Source organism: Chiloscyllium plagiosum, chromosome 48 (assembly GCF_004010195.1).
Source record: "Chiloscyllium plagiosum isolate BGI_BamShark_2017 chromosome 48, ASM401019v2, whole genome shotgun sequence".
Taxonomy (NCBI): Eukaryota; Metazoa; Chordata; class Chondrichthyes; order Orectolobiformes; family Hemiscylliidae; genus Chiloscyllium; species Chiloscyllium plagiosum.
This window is the reverse complement of record NC_057757.1, coordinates 2097238-2122732: the sequence shown is the minus strand read 5'-3', so window position 1 is coordinate 2122732 and position 25495 is coordinate 2097238. Positions and strand designations below refer to the sequence as shown.

General features: G+C 45.5%; 1 protein-coding gene across 5 annotated transcripts; it reads left to right on the top strand.

Moving 5' to 3' along the window:
• The first annotated feature begins 6 nt into the window (after positions 1–6).
• wrap53 (WD repeat containing, antisense to TP53) lies at positions 7–24314 on the top strand. Of its 5 annotated transcripts, none has more exons than XM_043683451.1 (12): positions 7–99; positions 1894–1983; positions 4584–5220; positions 6562–6660; positions 8119–8227; positions 10130–10218; positions 12827–12917; positions 13977–14109; positions 15702–15910; positions 17721–17824; positions 18643–18786; positions 19681–24314. In XM_043683451.1, the coding sequence occupies exons 3-12, from the start codon at positions 4760–4762 to the stop codon at positions 19880–19882; spliced, it is 1641 nt and encodes a 546-aa protein (XP_043539386.1). In that variant the 5' UTR covers positions 7–99; positions 1894–1983; positions 4584–4759; the 3' UTR covers positions 19883–24314. The 5 variants fall into 5 exon arrangements, with proteins under 5 accessions (XP_043539386.1, XP_043539383.1, XP_043539384.1 ...); XM_043683448.1 differs by having other exon boundaries at positions 7–303; XM_043683449.1 differs by lacking the exon at positions 7–99 and adding an exon at positions 422–562.
• The last annotated feature ends 1181 nt before the right edge of the window (positions 24315–25495 follow it).

The window sequence follows — 25495 nt, the reverse complement described above, 5'->3', positions numbered from 1 at the left end:
TGATCCAGAATCTGGTTTCCAGCATCTGCAGTCATTGTTTTTACCTCGATGTCAGGTCGCTAGCGTCTGAAAGCAGTAACCCCCTCGGAACCCAGCGAGGTTTTTAGTTTTTGTTAAGGGAAATGAGGGAGGTATTTCGGGTAGGAGCAAATTACTGCAGATGGTCTGATGAGGAGTCATGTAGATTCGAAACGTTGGTTTGTTCTCTCTCTCTATGGATGCCGCCTGACTCGCTGTGATCTCCAGCATTTGTTGTTATGGAGGAAGGAAGTAGAAAATAGTTTATGGCGTCGAAGGCGCTATGTAAGTGCAGTTTCCTGAAGTGGTTTTAATAGGATGAGACTCCCCTTCACCCACCACACACAAATGGTGTCACGATGTAAAAGGAGCAACCCCAAGTGGAGGGTTTTGTTTTTTTTTAAAGGGAAAATGAAGGAAATTTAAGGTTGCTGGAGTTTCAGGGGGCGGGGAATGTTCGCTCTCGCGATAGCGGCGTCTTTGACCTCACCAACATGGCGGCGGCCCCGGCGGTGATTGTGTGAAGCTGCAGCTCAGGGAGAAGGTGGAGGAGATGGCCTTGGCTCTGGCTCCGGCTCCCGCTTCCTCCGCGGAGTGACTGATCGACCCGTTCCCCCCACCCCTCCCACCACTCACCTGCACAGGCAGGTCACTCAGCGCCTCCCAGGGCTCCGGAGACTGTGTACCTCAACCCGCACCTGCCGTTTCAAGGAATCCCCTCTCTCCTTGGGCTTCAGGGTAGCCCCCTCACTATCTGGTGTTTCAAGGACCCCCAATCTTCGGCTTCAGGACACCCCCACTCCCACGACATATCTGGGGTTTCAAGGCAGCCCCCCATTATATAGGGTTCCAAGAGGCCCCTCCCTTAATCTTGGGCTTCAGGGCAAACCCTCCCTCACTATCTGGGGTTTCAAGGAACCCACCCAATCGTGAGCTTCAGGGGTTTTAAGAATCTCCTTCCAGTCCCCATGATTGTTTAGGGTTTTGAGCCAACACTCAAAATTTGGGTATCCAGAAACCCTTCCAAACCTGCCCCCGGCCCTCACCCAGTCTGGAATTTGGTGCATTTTTACAAATAGCTGTTGGCTATTCATCAGGAGAATGGCTAATCGGCATCAGGTCTTGAACCAACCGTGTTGCCTCCGTGTTGTTTTATCGCCCTTGTCTTGCATAAAGTAATCAATTTCAGAATTTAAAATGACAAATTCCACTTAGCATCTCCTGATTTTGGCGGGAGAAAATTCAATGCTTCTACCACCCAGTGAATGAAGAAGTATTTCCTAACTTCTGAAAACGGATTTTTGACTTGTTTTGGATTGTACTGATTTTGGAAGCTAAAACTTTGGCTGTAATTTTGAGGCTAAGTCTGATTGTCGTAGACTCTCAAGCAAGTAGGAAACTTTGCATCTTTCTACTCTGATTCCTTTCAAAAATCCTAAAAGTGCAATCAGCTCACCCTCAGCCATGTATATTCCAGGAAACACAATCAGTTTGTGTTTTCTTTGCACAGTCTAATGTTGGAGCCCTGGTAGCATTCTGGTGAATGTGTGTGCCTTATCCATTCTAAGTTCCAGAACTGCTGTCCACATTCCAGATGGAGACCAACCAGGAGTGTATGGTTTTAACAAGTCTCTTGTTTATATGCTATTCCTCCTCTTATAAAGGCTAAAATTACATTAGCCTTTCTGATTGCTTGGCCGGGTGCAAAAAATATTTTCATGATCTGCGTTTAAGTTCAATTTTTTTAAAAAAGTCTTGAGGTAAATCATCTTCTTGAAGGTATCAGGGCTGTCAGGAGAGCTCTTTCAATCTTTCATTAGAAGTCCCTTACCCTTTTACGCTAAGTGCCTGACACAATTCATTGTTGTCCTACAGGCATTTGTCTTGCTGTTGGAACAAATCTCTGGCTGATTCGCCCCCGTTGTGACATTGTGGGTCCTGCTAGAAGGCCTCTGCGTACAAAGGGTAGGTGACACTATCTTCATTCTGTAGCTTTTCATATAGATCTTTCATAAGATTTAAATGGGCAGTTTGGTTCGTACTGGGTATTCATGTCCCAAAATAACCACCTCCCACCTTTCCTGAATCCTCCCTCTTGCTCTTTTGCCTGTTTCCTTGAGTTTGAGTTCTGGTTACCAGCTGTCCTGCTCGCAGAATAATTTTTTCCTAATCCCTCCCAGTGAAAACTCCGTCATCATTTGCATTACAACTTCACTCCTGTACTCCAAGGAGAACAATCTGAGATTCTCCATGTGTTGGAACTTTTCCTTCAGTTTTGTTAAATCTTCTAATAAAAGATCAAGGTGCAAATGGATTCTTGCTGCACAGTTCAATGTGACCGTGTCTGATGATCTATTCCAAAATCCACTTATTGGCCCACTCCCCATATCTCTAAACTTCCTGAGAGACTAAAAACTGGCTATCTCAGTCTTAAATACATTCAGTGAAGGAGCATTCATAATCTTCTGGGGGACAGCATTCCAAAGACTCCTTCTAAATGAAGAAATTTCTCCTCATCTCAGTTGTAGAGATTTGGAACATTCTTCCAGAACTGGTAGTTGATGTTACATCAGTTGTTAATTTTAAATCTGATATAGATTTTTTTTTTGTTAAGCAAAAGATATTAAGGGATATGAGCCAATGCAATTTGACTAAAAATCAGCCATAATCTCATTGAATGGCAGAACAGACTGGAGGGGCTGAATTGGCTGTTTCAGTTCATATAAAGGATCAAATCATTATCCTGAGACAGTGCCCCACCACTACCTCTCCACCCTGTGTTGTGGATTCCCTGACCAGCAGAAACAGCCTCTATGTTTACCCTGTCAAAACCCTTCAGAACCTTGGATGCTTCAATGTGATCATCTCCCATTCTTCCAAACTCCAGAGAACAAAGGCCAAATGCATTTATTCTGTCATCAACTTAACTCTCAAACCAGAGGCCACGCCAGTGAGGAGGGGTTGTAGTGATTCGATTTAAAGATTAGGGGCTATCTAATTAGGTTGATCAGAGGATTTTGTAGGGTAAATTGGAGGAACTGTCCCCTCGGATTGGTTTATTTGTTGAGCAAGTGGACTTAGAGTCATAGAGATATACAGCACGGAAACAGACCCTTCGGTCCAACTTGTCCGCGCTGACTAGATATCCCAACCCAATCTAGTCCCACCTGTCGGCACCCAGCCCACATCCCTCCAAACCCTTTCTATTCATATACCCATCCAGATGCCTTTTAAATGTTGCAATTGTACCTTCCTCTACCACTTCCTCTGGAAGCTCATTGCACACATACACCACCCTCTGTGTGAAAACGTTGCCCCTTGGGTCTCTTTTATATCTTGCCCCTCTCACCCTAAACCTATGCCCTGTAGTTCTGATCTCCCCCCACCCCAGGGAAAAGAACGTGTCTATTTATCCTATCCATGCCCTCATGATTTTATAAACCTCTATAAGGTCACCCCTCAGCCTCCGACGCTCCAGGGAAAACAGCCCTAGCCTATTCAACCTCCCCCATAGCTCAAATCCTCCAACTCTGGCAACATCCTTGTAAATCTTTTCTGAGCCCTTTTAAGCTTCACAACATCCTTCCGATAGGAAGGAGACCAGAATTGCACATAATATTCCAAAAGTGACCTAACCAATGTCCTGTACAGTTGCAACATGACCTCCCCACTCCTGTATGCAATATTCTGACCAATAAAGAAAAATATACCAAACACCACCTTCACTATCCTATCTACCTGCAGCTCTACTTTCAAGGAGCTATGAACATGCACTCCAAGGTTTCTGTTCAGCAACACTCCCTAGGACCTTACCATTAAGTGTATAAGTCCTGCTAAGATTTGCTTCCCCAAATGCAGCACCTTGCATTTATCTAATTTAAACTCCATCCAACACTTCTCAGCTCGTGGGCCCATCTGATCATGATCCCATTGTAATCTGAGGTAGCCTTTTTCATTGTCCACTACACCTCCAATTTTGATGTCATCTGCAAACTTACTTACTCAACAAGGAAGAAGCCAAGGCAGGTGGATGTTGCAAAGAAACACCATTCTGAGACAAGGGTGAAATTATGACGGATCCCAGCTTCTGATGGCCAGGAAACTTTCATCCTGAAGGTGGTGTACACCTCAGTCTGGCCCAAATCACCCAAGTTGACCAGTTTTCCCAAACTAAACAATCCCATTTGCTCTTGTTTGGCCCACATCCCTCTAAACATTTGGCCCACATCCCTTTCCCATTCATCTACCTGTTTAACTGTCTTTGAAACGTTGTAACTGTATCTGCATCTACCATTTCCACTGGCAGTTCATTCCGTATATGCACCACCTTCTGTGCGGAAAATGTTTCCCCTCTGATTGCTTTTAAATCTTTTCCCTCTCGCCTTAAACCAATGCCCTCTAGTTTTGAACTCCCCCACCCTAGGGTAAAGATGTTCACCTTATCAATACCTCAGATGATTTTATCTGACTTCATATTTAGTCGCTAGGTTGGGAGCAGTTTTGACCTTTTAGCTGTTTGTATATGCAAATGTGTTCTCTAATTCCGAACTTTACATTGTTTTCAGCAGCGTTTGTGACATTCGGATCTCATTCCCACAGCACCATTGGCTGTTGTGATGAATACAGCGCTCCGTCACAAGGCCTCCACAGTGTGCCAGCGCCCAGCTGCCAGGCACCGTACGAGAAACTTTAAAAAGCGCTACCCGTGTAGCACCGAAGGTATCTGACTGTTGTGAAAGCCATGGCGACGGACTGGATGGCGGAGCCTGGCGTGGAATCAGCCCAAGAGGGCGACAGTGCAGTGGATCCCCTGACCGATCAGCCTGGGCTGGCGGAACAGGCCAGTGACTCTGAGAGGCGAGGTGGAGGAGACAGTGAGCCCCTGGCCAAGGTTGCCCGGGTCGGAATCGGTGATTTACCACTGCCTCTAGCTGCGAACTCAGCTGAAAGTTTGGAAGGGAGTGATGTCCTGCCAACCTCTGACCCTCCAAAGGCCTCTGACCCTTCTATGGTCTCTAACCTGGACAGCCCTTCAGGCGACTCAGGCTCTGAGTTGCTCAAACTGGCAGAGAAGATGAGTGGAGGGCATGAATCTGAATGTCTTCCTGATCCACTGGAGCCAGATGCAAATGGCAAGAGTGAAACGGAGACCGAGCAAGCAAGTGAGAGCTGGGCAGAGCAGTGCAGCGAAGGCGTTTATTAGTAAGTAACTCCACATCAGTTGTACAATTCTGAATGCATTGGCAAACCTCTCCATGATAGACCATTTCATGTGTGAAATGGTTTGTCCATGAAATTTAAGAACACAAAAAAGTTCAGGAGTAGTCCTGCCTATGCTTTCAGTAAAATTATCGCCAGTGATCTACCTTTGGCTTTCCTGCCTGATTCCCTGAGACACCAAAAATCCATCAATCCCAGCCTTCAATATATCCAATGATGAAACAGCCACAACCCTCTTGAGAAGAGAATTCCAAAAGTTCATCCTACTCTGAGTGAAGATGTTTCCTCTCATCTCAGTCCTAAATGATCATTCCCTTAACCAGACGTTGTGTCCTTCATCTTTTAGGTTCCCCAACCAGCAGAAATGATCTCCTCGCGCATATTCTGTCAAATCCATTTAAAACCTTGTAGATCTCAATGAGATCACCTCTTGTTTTACCACACCGCAGAAATGTAGGCTGCTCGTCATAAAACAGCCCCTGTAGCCCATGGCACCAATTGTTGTTTCGATTCCAGTGGAAGAGACTGGATATTGTCTGGAGTTATAAATTTTGACTTTTTTTCCTTTCTATTGAAGGACTTCACTTTCGTTCAAAGAATGTGTGTGTTGCTGGCAAAGCTAACATTGACTGCCTGACTGCCTGTCTGTATGTACCCTTCAGGTGATGGTGAACTGCAGCCTTGAACTATATTTTTGTAGCCCCTCTCATGCCCTAGCTTTACAGGTAGTCTTCTGAAGTGTAGACCCTTCTTGCAACGTAAGAAGTGCTGTAAGCACAAACTACAACTTGTGCATAAGTTCCTACAAACAGCAATTTGATAAAGGCCAGTTGATCTGCTTTATTGTCGGCCCAGGGACACTGGGGAGAGCTCTCAAATTGTGGCCTTTCATTGGGACTGTCTAGGCCCACCTGAAAGGGCAGACAGGGCTTTGGTTTGATGTCTCCTCTGGAATACAGCAGTTGCAGCACCTTCCTCAGCACTGGCACAGACACTGTCACCTGGATTTTTGTGCTCATGCCCCCCGATGGAAACCTGTGACTGTCTGACTCAGAAGGTAAAGCCACAGCTGATGACAATACTCAGTACTCCCCTAGTATCGTAATGCTCTTTCCAGAGAACATAGTCACTCAGTACAATCCAGAATGGTACTGGTTGGTGTTTCTGTTTTTCACAGGCGCACTCTCAACCCTGCCACCAGACTTCACTGCACTTCACGTGCTTACACTGACTGGCAGGGGTTACATTGTCCGCAGTGCTTTACCCATACGCTGCTAATTACCCTATAGTTCTGATGTGTCTGCACTTTCTGCTGCTTTTCAGTCAGATCGGATATGATTTCACCCAAGCACCTCACCTTCTCTCAGGTGCGTGGAAGGAGTACTCAAGAACAGTGGAAAACTTCCTGAAGGGCTGTAAATGGTGAGTGCAGGGTGCAGGAAAACCTGGAAAAGTCTTGGAAGTTTCTCAAATAAAAGGCATAAAAAAGTTAAGAAATCACAGTCTTGTGTAAAGACGGGGTGAGACTTATCTGATTTTAGGGGGAGTTTTGATCTTTTCCTGACCCATAACCTATTGAGGTTTATAAAATCATGAGGGGCTTAGATAAGGTGAATGTCAGGGGTCTTTTCCCTGGCATGGGAGAGTTCAGAACTAAGGGATATATTTTTATGGTGAGAGGAGAAAGTTTTAAAAAGAACATGAGGGACAATGTTTTTATACAGAGGGTTGTTCTTATGTGCAATGAACTACCGGAGGAGATGGTGGATGCAGGTACAGTTAAAATGTTTAAAAGACATTTGGATAAGTTCATGAATAGGCAAGGTTTGGAGGGATATGAGACAAACACTGGCAAGTGAGACTAGTTTAATTTGGGAACATGGTCAGCATGGGCTAGTTGGATCGAAGGGTCTGTTTCTGGGCACTATGACTCTGATTGTTTGCTTTTCTGTTCATATCCAGAATCTGTACAGATTTTGTTCTCCTCCCTGGACTTGCCTGTTGTTAACAGTGATCAGCTAATTTGGGGGCTGTCAGTCCAGCAACAGTCATTGGCCAAATGATATTATCCCAGATTCCCTGTGGCTCGCACCTTGTTTGTGGCTTGAGTGGAGAGCTGTGTCTATTGGTGTCAGGTGCCTCTCCCTGTAAGTTTCACAAGCCCTATACAACTCTTGGGCTCTGTAGTCCTCCACTCCAGTGGTCTTTTGCACATCCTCCCCAGTGGGTTGGTTTGGAATTTAGCAGTGAGAATTCTGTGCTTGCTGTATGCCAGCAGGCTAGGCTGATCTCCTCTGGAACCCTGAGACACCCGGGTACAGTAAGAGGCCAGTGAATTCCTTGGCGTATTCTGCGATCTGGTGAGATCATGCTGCCCTGTGTTCAAACTCCATGTTACCCCCCTTTGCCCCCGTATCTTTATATCAGCGCCTCTGGTTAACAAAAATCTGTCAATCTCAGAGTTAAAATTAACAATTGATCCAGCACCAGTTGCTGCTTGTAGATGGGAGTTCCAGACATCAATAGCTCTTTGTGTTGAAGTTCACTCCTGAAAGGGCTGGCACTAGTTTTTTAACTTTGCCCTCTAACCCCAGACTCCCCAACCAGCAGAAATAGTTTCACCCTGTCTGCCTTATAACAGTACAGAGATCAAATCAACTCTTGATTGTCGAAAGTTAAGATACTCCATTGGTACAGTTCAGAACAGTTGATGGCATCACACAGCAATGGTTACTGTAGCTCATAAAGCAGATTGATTTTTATGTTCTTTCACTTGAATGAGCTTGTCTAAGTGGCTCATTTCCCAAGTTTGTTTTGCTGTGAATCGCGGTGAGTAGAAGCACCTTTTCTTTTACTGACTTGTCATGTGTTTTATCTCAGGGCACCGGATGGTTCTTGCATTCTGACCAACAGTGCTGACAATACACTGCGGATCTTTAACCTCCCTTCTGAGCTGTATAGCGGGGAGTTGGCTGACCTCTCAGAAATGGTATCTATTTCTTTGACCCGCTTGCACTGCTCTCGGTGTTTACAGTGAGAGGGATTTGCAAAAACGAGATCTCACACCAATCCCAAATGTCTTGCCCTTCTGAAGCATAACCACTTCCTGTCAGAGTGGGGTTTAATTCCAGCCCTCAGTGCGTCTTTATCTCTGAGTTATTTGATCACGGTTGAATGTCATGAGCCCGACAAATTCCGATGTCCTTTTTCCAACTTGTTTATAACGTGTGCATTTGTGCCAGCTCTAAACTGTAGGTATTATCTTGGATTACTGTAGAAAGGTCCTGTCACCTTAAATAAGGGATTGTCATTGTGCGTTATAGATGCATTTTGGTGGGATTCCCAGCACAGCCCCTAATACAGGAGCTTTGGGAGATGACTATTCCCATTCAAGACATATGAAAATTGCTAGATTTATGTGGTGCTAGGTGCTCCATGGTACATTTAGGAATTGAAGATGCCAAACCAGGCTGCCTGCAATGCTTCTGAATTTTAATCGTCATCTCTCATTCCTGCAACCAATGTACTCAAGCTCTTGAATAAGTAGAGTTGTTTCTGCCAGTGAGGCAAGTGTTTTTTTTGGATGCTATGAGGCACTCCCCTGTTTTAACTGTAGAAAGTTTATGTAGTGGGGTTTCTCATTTGATGCATTTAAAATATTTCCAGAAGGCTTGGCTGGGAGCGCTGAGAGGCTAGCACTCCAAAAGAGGAGGGCACAAGAAGCTGTAATTTCAGACTGAGCTGAGGAGAAAGTGGTGTGGAGGGAGTTAATCGACCATGGTCACATTGAATAGCAGAGTAGATTCAAGTGACCAGATTCCTGCTCATCTTTTATGTGAATAAAAATACATGGCAGTTTTTCCTGAAAACTATTTTCTTCATGATGTAGGCATTTCTGGTTAGTCCAGCATTTATTGCCCACCCCGATTACTCTTTGAGAAGGTTGTGGAGAGCTGCCTTGAACTGCAGGAGTCCTTAAGCTGTAGGTATGTGCACAGTACAGTCAAACAGGGGATTTCAGGAATTTGGCTCAAAAGCAGTGAAGGAGGTTCAAAGTCAGATTGATGTGTGGGTTGGAGGGAGACTGGCTGCTGGTGATTGTCATTCCAGTTCATCTGCTGCCCTTGTCCTTTGAGATGGTTGGTGTCATGGTTTTGGAAGAGGTGCTCGAAGAAGGGTTGACAAGTTGCAGCAATGCGTCTTGTCAATGGCACACGTTGCTGCTACTGAGCGTCGCTAGTGGAGGATGTGAAGATTGAGGTAGTTAGATGTGGTGCTAATCAACTCGGTTGATTGGTGTCAAGCTTCTTATGTTGTTGGAGCTGCACCTTTCCAAGCTAGCAGGGAGTATTCCTTCACACTCCTTTAGATAGTGGATAGGCTTTTTGGAGTTAGGAGGTCAATTAGTCATTGCAGAATTCCCATCTTGTGACCTTTTATAGCCACAATATCTATACAGCTAGTCGGGTTGCATACTTGCTCAGTGGTAATCTTTTCAATGACTTTCTCCTTTACTAAAGTATTCCTTAAAACCTATCTTTTTAACCAACCTTTTGTAATATCTCCATACATGGATGTCAAATCTGGCTTGATAATATACTTGTGGGGCAGTTTAGAATATCAAAGGAGCTATGAAAAGTAACTTGTCTTTTGATCCATTGTACCTGAAAGAGTATTCTGATTAGTTCCACTCTCTCCCTGTTCACTGCCCTTGCAACATTTTTCCTTTAAAGTATTGATCCAATTCCATTTTTTTAAAGCTATGTTAAACCTTCCTCTGTGCATTCCACACCTCAACAAATCAAAACAATTTTCTAAAAAATAAGCTAAGTTCTCATCTCCCCTTTGGTTCCTTTGCTATTGATCTTACCTCTTGTGGATAAATTTGCAGAGTGCTGTCTTGCGTATGTCTGAGGGAGATACCATATACGATTATTGCTGGTACCCAATCATGTCATCGATGGCTCCTGAGACCTGTTTGTAAGTGCAGAATGTTATTGTTCAAAGTTTGTGAGAAGATTTGTAGCTCGGGTGCTCGTTGTTGTGGTTCTGTTCGCCGAGCTGGGAATTTGTGTTGTAGACGTTTCGTCCCCTGTCTAGGTGACATCCTCAGTGTTTGGGAGCCTCCTGTGAAGCACTTCTGTGATGTTTCCTCTGGCATTTATAGTGGCTTGAATCTGCCGCTTCCTGTTATCAGTTCCAGCTGTCTGTTGCAGTGGTCGGTATATTGGGTCCAGGTCGATGTGCTTATTGATTGAATCTGTGGATGAGTGCCATGCATCTAGGAATTCCCTGGCTGTTCTCTGTTTGGCTTGTCTATAATAGTAGTGTTGTCCCAGTCGAATTCATGTTGCTTGTCATCTGAGTGTGTGGCTACTAAGGCTATCTGGTCGTGTCGTTTCGTAGCTAGTTGGCGTTCATGGATGCGGATCGTTAGCTGTCTTCCTGTTTGTTCTATATAGTGTTTTGTGCAGTCCTTGCATGGGATTTTGTACACTACATTGGTTTTCCTCATGCTGGATATCGGGTCCATCGTTCTGGTGAGTTGTTGTCTGAGAGTGGCTGTTGGTTTATGTGCTGTTATGAGTCCTAGTGGTCGCAGTAGTCTGGCTGTCAGTTCGGAAATGCTGTTGATGTATGGTAGTGTGGCTAGTCCTTTGGGTTGCGGCATGTCCTCGTTCCGTTGTCTTTCCCTTTGCATCTGTTGATGAAATTGCGCGGGTATCCGTTTTTGGCAAATACAATTTCATGAACAGATGCCTAAGGGAAAGACAACGGAACGAGGACATGCCGCAACCCAAAGGACTAGCCACACTACCATACATCAAGAGCATTTCCGAACTGACAGCCAGACTACTGCGACCACTAGGACTCATAACAGCACACAAACCAACAGCCACTCTCAGACAACAACTCACCAGAACGATGGACCCGATATCCAGCATGAGCAAAACCAATGTAGTGTACAAAATCCCATGCAAGGACTGCACAAAACACTACATAGAACAAACAGGAAGACAGCTAACGATCCGCATCCATGAACACCACCAGCTATCCTTAGTAGTCACACACGCAGACAACAAGCAACATGAATTCGACTGGGACAACACTACTATTATAGGACAAGCCAAACAGAGAACAGACAGGGAATTCCTAGATGCATGGCTCTCATCCACAGATTCAATCAATAAGCACATCGACCTGGGCCCAATATACCGACCACTGCAACAGACAGCTGGAACTGACAACCGGAAGCGGCAGGGACAGACCACTATAAACACCGGAGGAAATATCACAGAAGCGCTTCACAGGAGGCTCCCAAGCACTGAGGATGTCACCTAGACAGGGGACGAAATGTCTGCAACACAAATTCCCAGCTCGGCGAACAGAACCACAACAGGAATGTTATTGTATTTTGATGTTTGGATTTAAGGGTCCCTCACATACTACCTGCTGTGCTTAATCCACTATCAACATCGCAGGAGCGTGCAACTTTTGATACAAGCAATTTCATTGGTCCATAGTTAGGTGGGCAAAAGATTCATGTTCTCCTTGAGTGATAAAATGTCGCAGTCGCAAAAGGACCATGAATGACTGAAACAAGTGACTGGTTTCTCCTGCAATGAGAAAAGTTATTTAATCTGCGAACTTATGGCACAGAAGGAGACCACTCGGCCCATTGTGCCTGTGCTGGCCCTTTGAAAGAGCAGTCCAATTCCTCCATTCTTCACAGCCCTGGAGATTTTTACATTGCAGGTAGCTGTCCAGTTCTATTTCCTAATGAATTATCTTTTGTCTGTTCAAAACAAAACACATCGCATAACCAAAATATCTCGTTTGCTATCGGAAATTAGTCCAAGCTCCATGATAGCAGTCACTGATTGGGGGCTCAATCCCAATATGTAACCCTGCTCAGGAGGCCAGAGCCCAGAGTTCTTTTTCGTTTATATAGCAGTTTGGTCGAAAACCAAAGGTGACAGATTTGGGCCAGGGGAGAAAAATTGAACAATTTGTAATATGCTGTCAAAATTTGCCTTCAGAAGGAAATTGGGCAAATAGTTGGAGGATTAAGGTGAGAGAAGAGACATTAAAAACAGACATGGGGACAACTTTATTTTACAGAGTGGTTAGTGTGTGGAATGAACTAGCAGAGGAAATGGTGGATGCAGGTACAGTTACAAAATTTAAAAGGCATTTAGGTAAGTTCATGAATAGGCGAGGTTTAGAGGGATATGGGCCAAGTGCGGGCAGATGGGACTAGTTTAGTTTGGAAAATTTGGTTGGTATGGACAAATTGAACTAGGGGCCTGTTTGCATGATATATGACTCTTTGGTGGGCTGAATGGTGGCCTCCTGGGCCATGTTGGCATTGTGTGCTGTACACAATTCCAGTACTTGTGGGTTTCTTATTAGTTGGCTTTATACGAAAGCATTGCTTTTTACATACCCACGCGGCACCTCAGCCGTGTTTAGTTTGTTAGCCAGTTTCTTTGTCCTTGTGAATCCACTCTAACTACTAAAATGTGAGGTGAGACAGTGGGTCAGAGCATGGCTTCTGAACTCTGTACTGTTGCCATTCCTTTTGCAGTCTGGCCAGCAGCAGCCGCGACAACCCGATTCACATCTGGGACGCTTTCTACGGGGACCTACGGGCCACGTTCCGGCCGTACAATCACCTGGTAAGTCCCAGGTGGCTTTAACCTTCTAACTTTCTCCACCAAGTACATCCAGCAGCTTTAACAGGTGGAATCCTAGGACATGGAGTTGTGTGTGATGTTGCTGAGTTGCTGTTCTAATTCTGTGCAAGGGTTGAAGTTGAAGTTTGAGGGCACAAGCAGCCCCGATTATAACCAGTGACCAGCTGCTGACTCAGTGTGCTCTGCGGGTCACATTCCTGTGTGATTCCTCATGTAATGGGATAGCTAATATTTACAAGATAAAAAACCGAAAGAATTGCAGATGCTGTGAATCAGAAGCGAAAACAGAAATTGCTGGAAAACCTCAGCAGGTCTGGCAGCATCTGTGAAGAGAAATCTGAGTTAACGTTTTGGATCCTTCCTCAGACCTAGCATGCCTGGAAGAGATGCGGCAGTGAGTTAAATACTAAATAAAAACAGATTCTGAAGAAGGGTCACTTGACCTAAAGTGCTAACTGATTTCTCTCTGCAGATGCTGCCAGACCTGCTGAGCTTTTCCAGCAATTTCTGATTTTGTGTTAATATTTACAGTTGGTTGATTACGAGAGAGTGGCCCCCAGGTACACATGAGAGGTGGCGTACACTCAAAAGGTATCACTTTCTGTTATGGTTACATGATGCACTTGATTGATATCATAACAAAATATGGCAACATGATATTGAGGAGAATTGGGGCAAAAGCTTAATTTAAAACCTACATTTTAAGGGAAGGGTTCTTGTGAAAGAGAGAAGCAGAGCAGTTTAGCGAGTCAATTTCCAGAATTTAGATTAGCTGAAGGAAAAGATATCACGATGTGCAAGAGCCCAGAGTTGTAGGAGTGTGAAGATATCAGAGGGGTCGAGAACTGCGGTGATGAATGAATGGAACCGAATGCATTAGGAGTAAGGGTTTTGGATGAATTTGAAGTGATGGAAGGTGGGAGGTAATCAAGGGACAGTGGAATATATCTGATACTCAGAGGATGTATAGCATGTCAACCAGTAGAGGTAACTGCCATTGCCAATTGGGCTGTAGAGTTTGTTTGAATGTTCTGCTTGCAGGATGAGCTGACGTCTGCTCACTCGCTCTGTTTCACACCCGATGGGAATCAGCTGTTCTGTGGCTTTGACAAGATGGTGAGGGTGTTCGACGTATCTCGTCCAGGCCGAGAGTGTGAGAAGAGACCAACCCTGGGTATGCCTGACTGCTTTCTTTCAGAACTGGTCTGAGGGAATTAGGGTTTATTGATTAGAAGGATCATTTATCAGTTTGTTGTTGAGTCAGTTTGGAATTACTTTGATCCATCGTTCTATTTAATTCCGTGGGGCTGAAACTTACTGCTCCCTCTGGTCTTGCCCACAATTGACTTTGAGTTCCTTTTTGTTTGACCATCACATCCATAAGCATAGAAGCAGGCCATTTAGCCCATATATGTCCGCTCTGCCATTCAGTGAGATCATGATCTAACCATCGACTCTGTTTTCTTGCCTTTTCCTGATATCCCTTGATTTCCTCAGCCTTGATTATACTTAGTGACCCATCCTTAACAGATAAAGAATGTTAGTTTTAAAATTAAATAAATTCCTCCTGATTTCTGTTTTAAATGTGTAAGCACCCTTTATTCTGAGATTTTCTGTTCTGGTCCTCGATTCTCCCGCAAGGGGAAACAGCCTCACCACATCTATTTTGTCAAGTCTCCTAAGAATCTTGAATGTTTCAATAAGGTTTCTTCTCATTCCTCATTATTCCAAGGAGTACAGACCCAATCTACTCAACCTCTCTTCACAAGACAGTCCCTCCAGAGCAGGTATCATTTAGTGAACCGTCTTTGGACTGCTTCCAATACCAGTACATCTTGAATTCAGTTCTCCAAGTCTGCAAGTTGTAGATTAATGTTCCGCTCCGTAGGCACAAAATCCAGGGTGACACTTCCAGTCCATTACTGACGGAGCATTGTACCTTCATAGATACTGTCTGGTTGGAGTTGTAATGACCTTCGAGAAATCATGGGGATCTCAGAATCCTTGGCTTCTTAAGCAGGAGCAAATGGTTATTTGAAGAGTCAGATGTACAGCATGGAAACAGACCCTTCACTCCAATTCGTCCATGCCAACCAGATATCTTAACCTGATCTAGTCCCGTTTGCCAGTGCTTGGCCCATATCCTTCTAAACCCTTCCTATTCATATACCCATCTAGATGCCTTTTAAATGCTTAAATGTACCAGCCTCCACCACTTCCTTTGGCAGCTCATTCCATACACACAGCACCCTCTATGTGAAAAAGTTGCCCCTTAGATCCCTTTTATATCTTTCCTCTCTCACCCTGAACCTATGCCTACTAGTGCTGTACTCCCCCACCCCAAGGAAAAGATGTTGACTATTTACCCTATCCATGCCCCTCATGACCTAATAAATCTCTAAGGTCACCCCTCAGCCTCTGTTGCTCCTGGGGCAAGAGAACAGAGTTAATTGGATAGTTTTTTTTCAAACAGCTGGCACAGGACTGACCAACCAAAGGGCTATATTCAGTTCTGTACGATTGTTTTGCATGTGGTCCATAGCACCTTCTATAAAGTTGGTTCACCAAGCCTTGGTATGATGCAAGATCCTAGAGGGGGGGAGAGCTGATTGGTACGCCAGTGTGCAGGGAATGCAGTCAGCATTGGTGGGAAGGTTGTCAGAACAGCACCCCCCCTCCCCCAATTTCCAGTGAACAGCCAGCAATGAAAAACTACAGAATTCCACTGACTGGCCTTTCTCTCTCTCTCTCTTTTTCTCTTTCCAGTGAAGAAACGGGGGCAGACTGGGATCATCTCGTGCATTGCCTTCAGCCCAGAGCATGACCTGTACGCCTGTGCCTCCTACTCTAAGACAGTGGGACTGTACTCCAGGGACAGGGGGACTGTGCTCACCATTTTACAGGGCCATCAGGGAGGAGTGACACACGTGACATTTTCACCCGATGGAAACCTGCTTTACACTGGGGGGCGGAAGGTAAGCTGGGAGTCTTTGAGAGGACCAGGAGGTACTCTGAGTATGAGCGTTATGACCAGATGTCGCAGTAGCTTTCCAGGGGAGGAGGATAAACTGGCTCCCTCCTTCATTAATCTGCTTCCTCGGGTTGGTCGGAGCAAGGATAATTTAGAAAGATCGCTCCCTTGTGAATGTCTTTCTCGCTGACCAAATGAATTAATGTTTCAAAAGCAGCCAATCTCATTTCGCTTTCTTGAGTTAATAGAAAATTGAGCTTATTAGCTGCAAAATAAATATGAATGTAAGATACAAAGTAACATGAAATGAAAAGCGAGTCCAAGATAAGATAAAAGCTATATGGAACAGTCTCTGGGTCAGTGATAGAGAGTAAACAGTGGAGCATTGATCGTTGGGCAGTTAATTTTGGGATTCTTGGCTTTGCAGGTGAGTTGAAATCCTTTTGTCTTGTTTGCTTTAGACGGTGGTTAATTGACAGCACTCAGTAAGACAGTTCTCTGTTTGTACCTGTTTCCTTCAGACTAGCTCATTGCCTTCTGTCACTCAGAGTGAGTGAACCCTTTACATGCAGCATGGTGGGAGGACTGTCACTGCACATCACTCTCTCACTCCCCTTTAGCTCGCTCTCTCTCTTGAGGTCAGTACAATTAGAACACTTAAAAGGCATCGGGATGAGTACATGAATAGGAAGGGTTTAGAGTCACAGAGATGTACAGAATGGAAACAGACCCTTCGGTCCAACCCGTCCATGCTGACCAGATATCCCAACCCAATCTAGTCCCACCTGCCAGCACCTGGGCCCATATCCCTCCAAACCCTTCCTATTCATATACCCATCCAGATGCTTTTAAATGTTGCAATTGTAACAGCCTCCACCACTTCCTCTGGCAGTTCATTCCATACACGGACCACCCTCTGCGTGAAAAAGTTGACCCTCGGGTCTCTTTTATATCTTTCCCCTCTCACCTTAAACCTATGCCCTCTAGTTCTGGACTCCCCCACCCCAGGGAAAAGACTTTGTCTATTTATCCTCTCCATGTCCCTCCTGATTTTATAAAACTCTGAGGTCACCCCTCAGCCTCCGACCCTCCAGGGAAAACAGTCCGAGCCCATTCAACCTCTCCCTATACCCCAGATTCTCCATAGAGGGATATAGGCCAAATGCTGGCAAGTGGGATTAAATGACTTTAGGAAAACTGGTTAGCATGTACAAGTTGGGCCAAAGGGTCTGTTTCTGTGCTGTTCAATTCTGGCTAGTGGTGGTTTAACTGAGGGTCTCCACACCTCAGGGGAGAGGTTGAGAAGGAGAGTCCTTCACGCGAACCTCGACCAGTTTGGAAATTGAACCCATGCTGTTGACATCACTACACCACAAGCCAGCTGTCCAGTCAACGTGAGTTACTGAAACAGAGGAAGAAAGGAGAATTTTTATTAACCCTGCGAATTGTTGTAATCTGAAAGCCGAACTTTTCAAAATTTTCAAGAGGAATTTGGATTGAGATGTCAAAAGGCCATGCTTTTGCAAAGCTCTGGGGGAAAAAAGAGTGAGGTTAATTGGATAGCAGCGTCACAGGGCCAGCATAGGCATTATGGACTGAATGATCTCCTTTGCTATACTGTGCTTTGTTCCTGGGTGTGAATGGGGAGCCATCTGTTTTATATCGTGCTCTGGTACCAACTTCTATCCTTTCAGACGACCTGCCAGACTCCCTGAATACTGTTACTTATTCATGGTTCACCTCCCTGAAGTTTACTCGGTTCCATTTCCAAAAGCCTGTTTTCAAACTACTCTTTTTTTTCTCCTTTCCCTCAGGATCCCGAAATCCTGTGCTGGGATCTACGCCAGCCTGGCAAAGTGCTGTTCTCCATGCTCCGCTCAGCGATCACCAATCAGAGGATGTATTTTGATCTGGATGTGTGAGTAATCCTTTCAGTCTTTCTTGGAGAGTTGCTAGTGGTCGTTTAGTGATTAGGAGTTTAGTTTTCAACACTGTGTTTATGGCCAGTGCTGTGGCCCCACTGGTCAACCGATGGGGTGGATGGGATTTGGACCAACAGATATGCTCCCGATTGACTCCTAGTGTCCATTGTGACTATTGACAGCGACACTGAATGTGAACATGGCAATTTTCAGTGGTGAATGTTGGCAGATAAAACTGGCTAGCGTTCCATTCCAGATTCGTGAACACACGATCTGTGCTGACATTTCCAAATAACCCGGGGCACTGCACGGTAGACGTTTGAACAGGTTGGGTCGAAATGTGTTGACATTTAGAAGGACGAGATGTAGTTTCTTGATGCATGTAAGATTCTTGGAGGAAGGTGGGGTAGGGATGATGGGGTAGATATTTGCTCCGTTTAGGGGAAACTAGGAGGCACAATGTTAAAATTAGGAGTCTTTCACTTAAGACTAATGAGTTTCTTTTCCCCTCTTTGAAATTCTTTTCCTTAGTGAGTGGTGGAGGCTTCTTGACTTGTGTGTTCAGGGGTAACTGGGGGCAAATAGGAAGGTGGAAATCAGTGTACAGTTTGATTAGCCATGCTCTTAAATGTGGACATGCAAACAAAATCTCTCATGGCTCTTTCCAGACAAGACAGGGGAGTTGTCCCCATTTTGTCTTGGCCAATATTTATCCTTTAACTAACCCTCCAAGGCCAATCTGACTAATATCGTGTGAATGTTTGGGTGAGCTTGCTGAGCAAAGAATTGATGTTGGTGTTTCCTTCCTGCACAGTTATGGGCGCTATGTAGTCAGTGGGAACACTGAGGGAACAGTTTCTGTGTGGGACACCACACTAACGCCGACTGAGGGGAAGGACTGCATCCTCGATCCCATTCTTCAGTTTCACACTCAGCAGGACTGTGTTAACGGGATCAGGTAAGCTGCACTGGTTACTCAGCAGAAACATTTTTTTTTGGGGTGTGGTGATGATGCAGAGAGAGGTGTGCAGCAATCCTGCCCAGGGGTAAAAGAAAGATCTGAAGCTAAGATCCTGAGCAAGGTCGATGGGTTGCAATTTATTTAGACTGTCCAGGGAGCCACCAAAGCTTGTGTTTTATTTTTGACCGAGTTAAACTCATGCCTTCCCTTTCTCTGAACCAAAATTGCCAGCTTCCACCATCAGTAACACTGCAAATTTTCTTCCCTGTCTCAGCTCATCTGTAGCTGAAATCCCTATCCATACCTTTAAGGCTTGACTTGTTCCAATGTATTGTGAGCTTACCTGAGACTGTTCACCTCTTCATTTGCATCCCATCGTATTCCCCAACAATCTCATAGAGCGACATTTGCTCCCGGCCTGGCAGCCCATTATAAAAGTTCTGATGCTGTTCTAAAATCCCTTAGTGGCCTCACTCTCCCTAGCTCTACAACCTCTTCCAGTCTCGAGGTCTTCCAACGTCCCTGACCCTCCTCTTTTTGATATTTTGCACATCTATTGTTTCTGTGGCTCCACCGTTGATGGCCATCCTTCATTTACCTGGGCTGTAAGCTCTGGACTTCTGTTCCTAAATCCCTCCACCTCCTTCCTCCTTTAAGGTGCATCTTAAAACCTACCTTTTGGACAAAGCTGTTGGTCACCTGTCCTGATGTTGTCTCAAGTGGCTCAGTTTCGGTTTGTTTAACACGCCCAGTGAAGTACGTTAATCAGGACAGTTTGAAAAGCACTCTACACACACAGTGTTATTGTAAGAGTTGGCAGTCTCAGCAAGATTCTACTGTTTGCCTCACATGTTGAACCTTTGACCCTGTGGCTTGCTCCCCCTTCTGCAGCCTACACCCACGTATGAACCTGCTGGCCACCACCTCGGGGCAGCGCAAGTTCCCGGAGCCTGCCGAGAGCGAGGACGAGGGCAATGGGATCCTGATGACCCACCGCAACATCAAGGCTGAGAACTCCATGAAGTTGTGGCTTTGTTCCCAGCAGCCTGGCCCAGCGACGCAGGCCAGCACACTGGGAGGTAGTTCAAAGTGACGACTCCGTGTAAGAGCTGGACTAACTGACACTCTCAATACTGCCTTACGTGCATTGAGGTTAGGATGGAGCATCTGTGCATTGCGACAAAATAAAATCGCTCCCAGGTGACCGAGGTAACGTTGCTTTGCTTGTGTTAGGTTGTTTTTTTGCAAATGTCTGGGAGGTTGACTTATCCTCGGCTCTCTCTAGGCTTCTGGATTGAGTTACGAGTTGTCCTTTACTCATTTCAAGAGATGAGGTAAAGGCTACCCTCTGTTTTCTTTCAGAGTCTCTTGGGCTCTGGGAGTGACCGAAACGTCAATGCCTTTGGCAGAGGGGAGAGAATGATAATGATTTGATGTTGTGCTGTAGATTGTCATTAAGCAGACAGTGTGAATCAGGCTGCAGCAGCTTGGGGGGTATTTGATGGGGAGAATGTAGAAGGACCTTTACTTTTAATTAAAAAGTAGAGGAAACTGTACTCTGTATCACACCATGCCGTCCCTGCCCTGGGGCTGTTTTCTGGGCTCAGTAGAGGCAGCTTTACTCTGTATCTAACTTCATGTTCTACCTGTTATGGGAGTGTTTGAAGAAGACAGTGTGGGGGCAGGTTTACCTAACCTCGTGCAGTCCCTGCCCTGGGAGTGTTTGATGGGGGACAGTGTAGAGCTTGGCTGATCAATTTCCCAGTCTCCGTATACAGTCCTACTGCCAAGCACACATTTTCTGGAAGCTTTGAGAGTTAAATGGTCAGTGATTATTGGACGATGGATTTATTGCCCATCTTCACTGGGGAATCAGTGGACAAAGTTGCACAAGGGATGAAACAGCTTTGAGGAGGCGGGAGGGATGCAGTTTTCATCAGCTTCTTTGAATAGTTAACAAAGGATGCCCAGCTTCTCAAGGAACTACCCTCCCCAGCCACACCGAGCAGAATCAATTCCCACTCTCATCCCCTCCAAATAAATGCTGATATCTGGAAAGGCCAACCGTGCAGCTGAGAGGCTGGTGGCTTACTGATACAAACAGCGACCTCCTGCAGTGGAACCTGATTGTTACACGTTCCTCTTGAATGCTGGCCAGCTCTCGAACATTTCCTCTATCTTTTACCTCGTTTCAGTTCAGCACTGGGCTCTGTTGACTTGCCAGTGATTAGCTGCACCCTTGGGACCAGTTTGAGTGGTATTCAATAGGTAGAAGCTATGGGGATCGCCCTGTAGGATTACTAGATTGAAATGGATAAACTGGACCTGTGTTTAGGATCTCCTGCACTCTGCAGATAGCGGGGAGCAAAGGGAAGGATATTAGCCTGACAGGTTTTTACATTCCACCCATTTGTCTTTATCTCACTGATCACCCTATCCCTCTATTCCTTGCAGGTTTATTCAGACTCCCTTTAAATCCATTGATGCTGTTCACCTCAGCCACTCCCTGCATTAGCGAGTTCCCCAATTTCATCAGATAAGAATATTAGGAAAAGGAACAGGAGTTGGCTGCAGTACAAGTGGTGTCCCCTTTCCTATGCTGACCCTAGGCCGAATTCATTGGCTGGACATTCAGGTCACCCCTGCGCTCACCTCTGCCAACCTCCAGCAACTGAGATTTCATCTCTTGCAAACAACAAAACATATGATATGGAATATACACCAGGCTTTCTTATTTAGGGTGAGAATTTGGAGCAGAAGGAAGCTGTTGGGACCCTCAATCCTGTTCTGTCACTCAATAAGATTGTAGCTGATGTCCCTGTGACTTGCGCTCCATTTTCCTGTCAATTCTCTCCCCCTGACCCTATGTCCCCTAAATAAAACTTGACTCCCTTATGATTCAAGAGTCTGTCTAATTCAGTGTCACATGCATTCAGTGACTCAATCTCTCTGGCCTCTGGGGAAGAGAATTCCAAAGACTTAACGATCACGAAGAGAGGGGAAATCCCTTATTTTGAAACTGACCTATCCTTTCACCATCTCTTTACTGGGTGGCATGTGCTTCAGTGGTTAGCTCTGGTGCTTCTCAGCACCAGGGTCCTGGATTCAATTCCAGCCTCGGGAGACTGTGTGTAAACTCTGCACAGATTCTCCCCATATCTGCATATGTTTCCTCTGACAGTCTAAAGATGTGCAGGTTGCGGTGGATTGGCCATGCTAAATTGTTCCATTGTGGACAGGGATGTGCATATGAGGTGGGTTAGCCATGGGAAAAGTGGGGTTACTGGAATAGGGTGGGATGCTCTTTGGAGAGTCAGTGAGTACCTGATTGGCCCAATGGCCTGCTTCCACACTGTAGGGATTCTGAGATCTATCCCTCTCGCCCTTCCCATTGTACGTCTCAATAAGATCACCCCTGGTCCTTCGAAACTCCTGCTGAACCTTTCCTCCTTTGTCCCAGGAATCAGCCGAGTGAACCTTCCCTGAACTCCCTGTTTATTCGATCTTATAGCCATTGTCTTGTCTGGGGTCTTCATTTACAAATGAAAACATCTCCTCTCTGTTTATCATTTTATGGTTTTGAAGTTGAAACAGGGCACCTTGCCTTGGTGAGAGCACAAGGCTACTTGCTGTAGAGTGGTGTATGTTATTTCACAAGTGACCTATTCATTGGAGCACGGAACTGAAAAACACCGACCGGCGCCAGAAGTTTACATGTGACTCGATTAAAGTTACTCTGTTTATGTTTGTGGTTTTTTTTCAAAACAGGTTCCGCGGTGCACGATTCACCCTTGTTTTCCATTGCCTACAAATCCGCAAGAGGCCAATATTCCCTCTAATCAGGGGCCACTGCCGCGGATAGATTAAGTTTCCTGTCTTAATAACGCGGGAATGTTTTGATAATTTTGAAGGATGGATCATATTCTGCAATCCTGGCTCTTTTGCCTTTCTTTCAAAAGCAAAACACCACAGGAATTGGCTACCAGGGCGATGACGTTTCACCCTTGGCCTGTGCAGGGAGACCTCGTAGCTCTGCTTCCAGAAACAACATTGACTGAAGTCGAGGCCAGGGAGCTGTGCTTGGGGCTGGCACTTAATTGACTGCAGATGGGGCTCCCTCTGCGACAGGGGTCCTATAACTAGCAGCTGCAGGCAACAAAGCAGGGATTCAGGTCCCCTTTCAATAACCATCAGTTTGGGCTGACTGGGGGCTAAACGGGGCCGACTCTAACCTGTGTCTTGATTATTATCAAAGACTATTTTTTGTTTGTCTTGCCAGCTGATTGTTAGAGCAGCTCGCTTCAACTGATGTTCGTAACAAGTCTTTAGAGTTGCTGGCCTCCCTCAGCATTGCTGTTCTTCGCAATCTTCCGAGATGCAGCTGGAGCTTAGACCAGACCTGGTCCTCCTGGGAACAGCTAGGGCTCCCTGAGCTTGGGACCACGAAGCAACAGAATTCTCTCGCTCCCTCTCTCGCTTTCTCTTTTTCACAGCCACAGGGAGCAGAGGGCAAGGAGGAGGCAGAGTGGGTGGGTTTAGGTTCCAGGGTAGGGATTCAGGAGCCAAGGGTAAGTTGCAGATTCCCCACTCCCAAGGGCCGAGTGAAAAGGTGCAACGTTAATAACGGGCAGGGTATTGAGGACAGCTAGTTTCCAATGCATGGTCCCAAATAGTATAAATGTACAGTTGGACAGCCTGCATGTGGAATAGCCCCTATCGTAACTGAGTTGGTTCACGTGCACTTCGAAGGGGCTCTCTCCATCCCCATAGAGATCTATTTGATCTTCATCTGTTGAATAAGTTGTATGGAGTTTTACCTATTTCAGAAGTGTACTATTTTTAATATAAAAAAAGAAGCTTCTTGTCACAGAAGTGAATTCTCCGCCATGCCTGCCTTACCACCTCGCATCAGTGTTCTCAAAGTGGCAAAGCCCCTCCCACCCCTGCATTCGAGGTGACCCGTTGTCGTCCACTGTGATTAGGGTGAGGATCAGTGTGGGGCACTGATTTGACCTGGCAGCACGAAGACCTCACCTTGTGGCTGGGAAATGGACCAACTTGCACCTTGTCTGGATGCTCCGTGCCAGGGTGAGTGGGATTGGGCTTTAGGCCGTCACCCACTATCGCCCAGGAAGCAGCCAGTCGAGCAGAGCCATTTTCTGTTTCCTTTTGGGCTGTTGTTTCACTGCTTGGTTGTGTGGGGAGGGAGGTGGGGAATTGATCTATGAGAGTAGGGCAGAGCAATGGAAATATTTCTCATGTGGGGCAATAATGGCAAGTCTGGACAAACAAACAGAAGTCTTGAAAAAATGAACAGTCTGTTCAGGGGTGACCTAGACTGACTATCTCACAATGAAATGCACACTTTAACTGAGCATGTTAACTGTTTATGGCAAGTGCTAGGAACATCTGTCAGGAGTCTTCCTGTTTCTTAGTATTTTGGGCATGTTGCCTGGGAGTGTTTTGCAGAGTTTGACTTTTGTACTGTTTTGTATGTCATCAATAAAAAAAAATTGCAGATCAAAGTTAGCATGGGTTCTTCTTTGCTCATTTGTATTTCCCTTTACCGACTGCGTTTTGCTGGAGAATTCTGTCTGCTCCCCTTTGTGGGAACATATAGTGCCAAATGAGACCAATCGACCCGCTGTGCCTGTGCTGGTTCTGTGTGAGGGAGCAGTGCTTCTCTACACTCCACCTTTGTTGGCGACCCTGCAAGTTACTCATATTCGAGACCAGCTTTCAGTCACCAGTATTTTCTTGGAATATGTTGCTACATCAATGCAATACCGGTCAGTTATCAGGGTGACTAGTGATGAGCAATGAATTAAACATTGTTTTGAAAGCACCCGTGCACAGAACTATCCTGTAAAATCACTGTCAGCCACAGAACTGGGACTGTCAAATTCAATTTCATCCAGCAGCTCCCTGAAGCCATCCCTGCAGTGTGTATGAGATGCCATCTCATGGCCAGTAAGGGTGAGTGCAACTGCAGGATTTCAGCCAACAACAAGTTACATCAATGTAGCATCTTGAACCAATCTAACCATCCCATTGGACCAGTTGTCAAATGAAATTCATGCTACAACAAAGTGAGATGTTAGGACAGACTTCATTGAAGAGATAGGTTTTAAGGAGCTTCTCAAGGGAGGGGAGAAGTTTAGGGAGGGAACGTATTTAGGTCCTTCTTATAACGTCAGTTGTGAAGGGAGAAAGAAGATGCAGGAGGCCAGAGTTGTAACAACACAAAGATCTCAGGCTCTTGGAAACGGCAGGCTGGCTTCTCTAGTCAGTGATACCACTGTGCACTGATACAAAAAGCAAGCTACTGATTTCTTTGCCAGAATAAATCAGTTTGTTGTCCTCTGTACAACAGATGGAATAGGCTCCTCTTATTCCTGATAAATAAATGTCCTCCTGTTCTTGCACCCTGCTACCAGATTACACCTAATTCCCTCTGCACCACTATTTCTGCTAGCCACCTTTTAACTCATACGCCGCCATATTCTATAACTCCATTCTTAACCTATTTTTTTCTTTTGTCACCCCTCTCATCCTTCAGGAGTATGGGAAAGGCTGCACTTGAAATAGGCTCTTACCACATCCTAAAGTGATTTCGAAAGCCCAGTCACTGCTTAGAACATAAGGCCCGTTCTGTGCTGTACTTTTCTTAGGCCCACGATGTTGTGCTGAGACTTAATCCTAATGT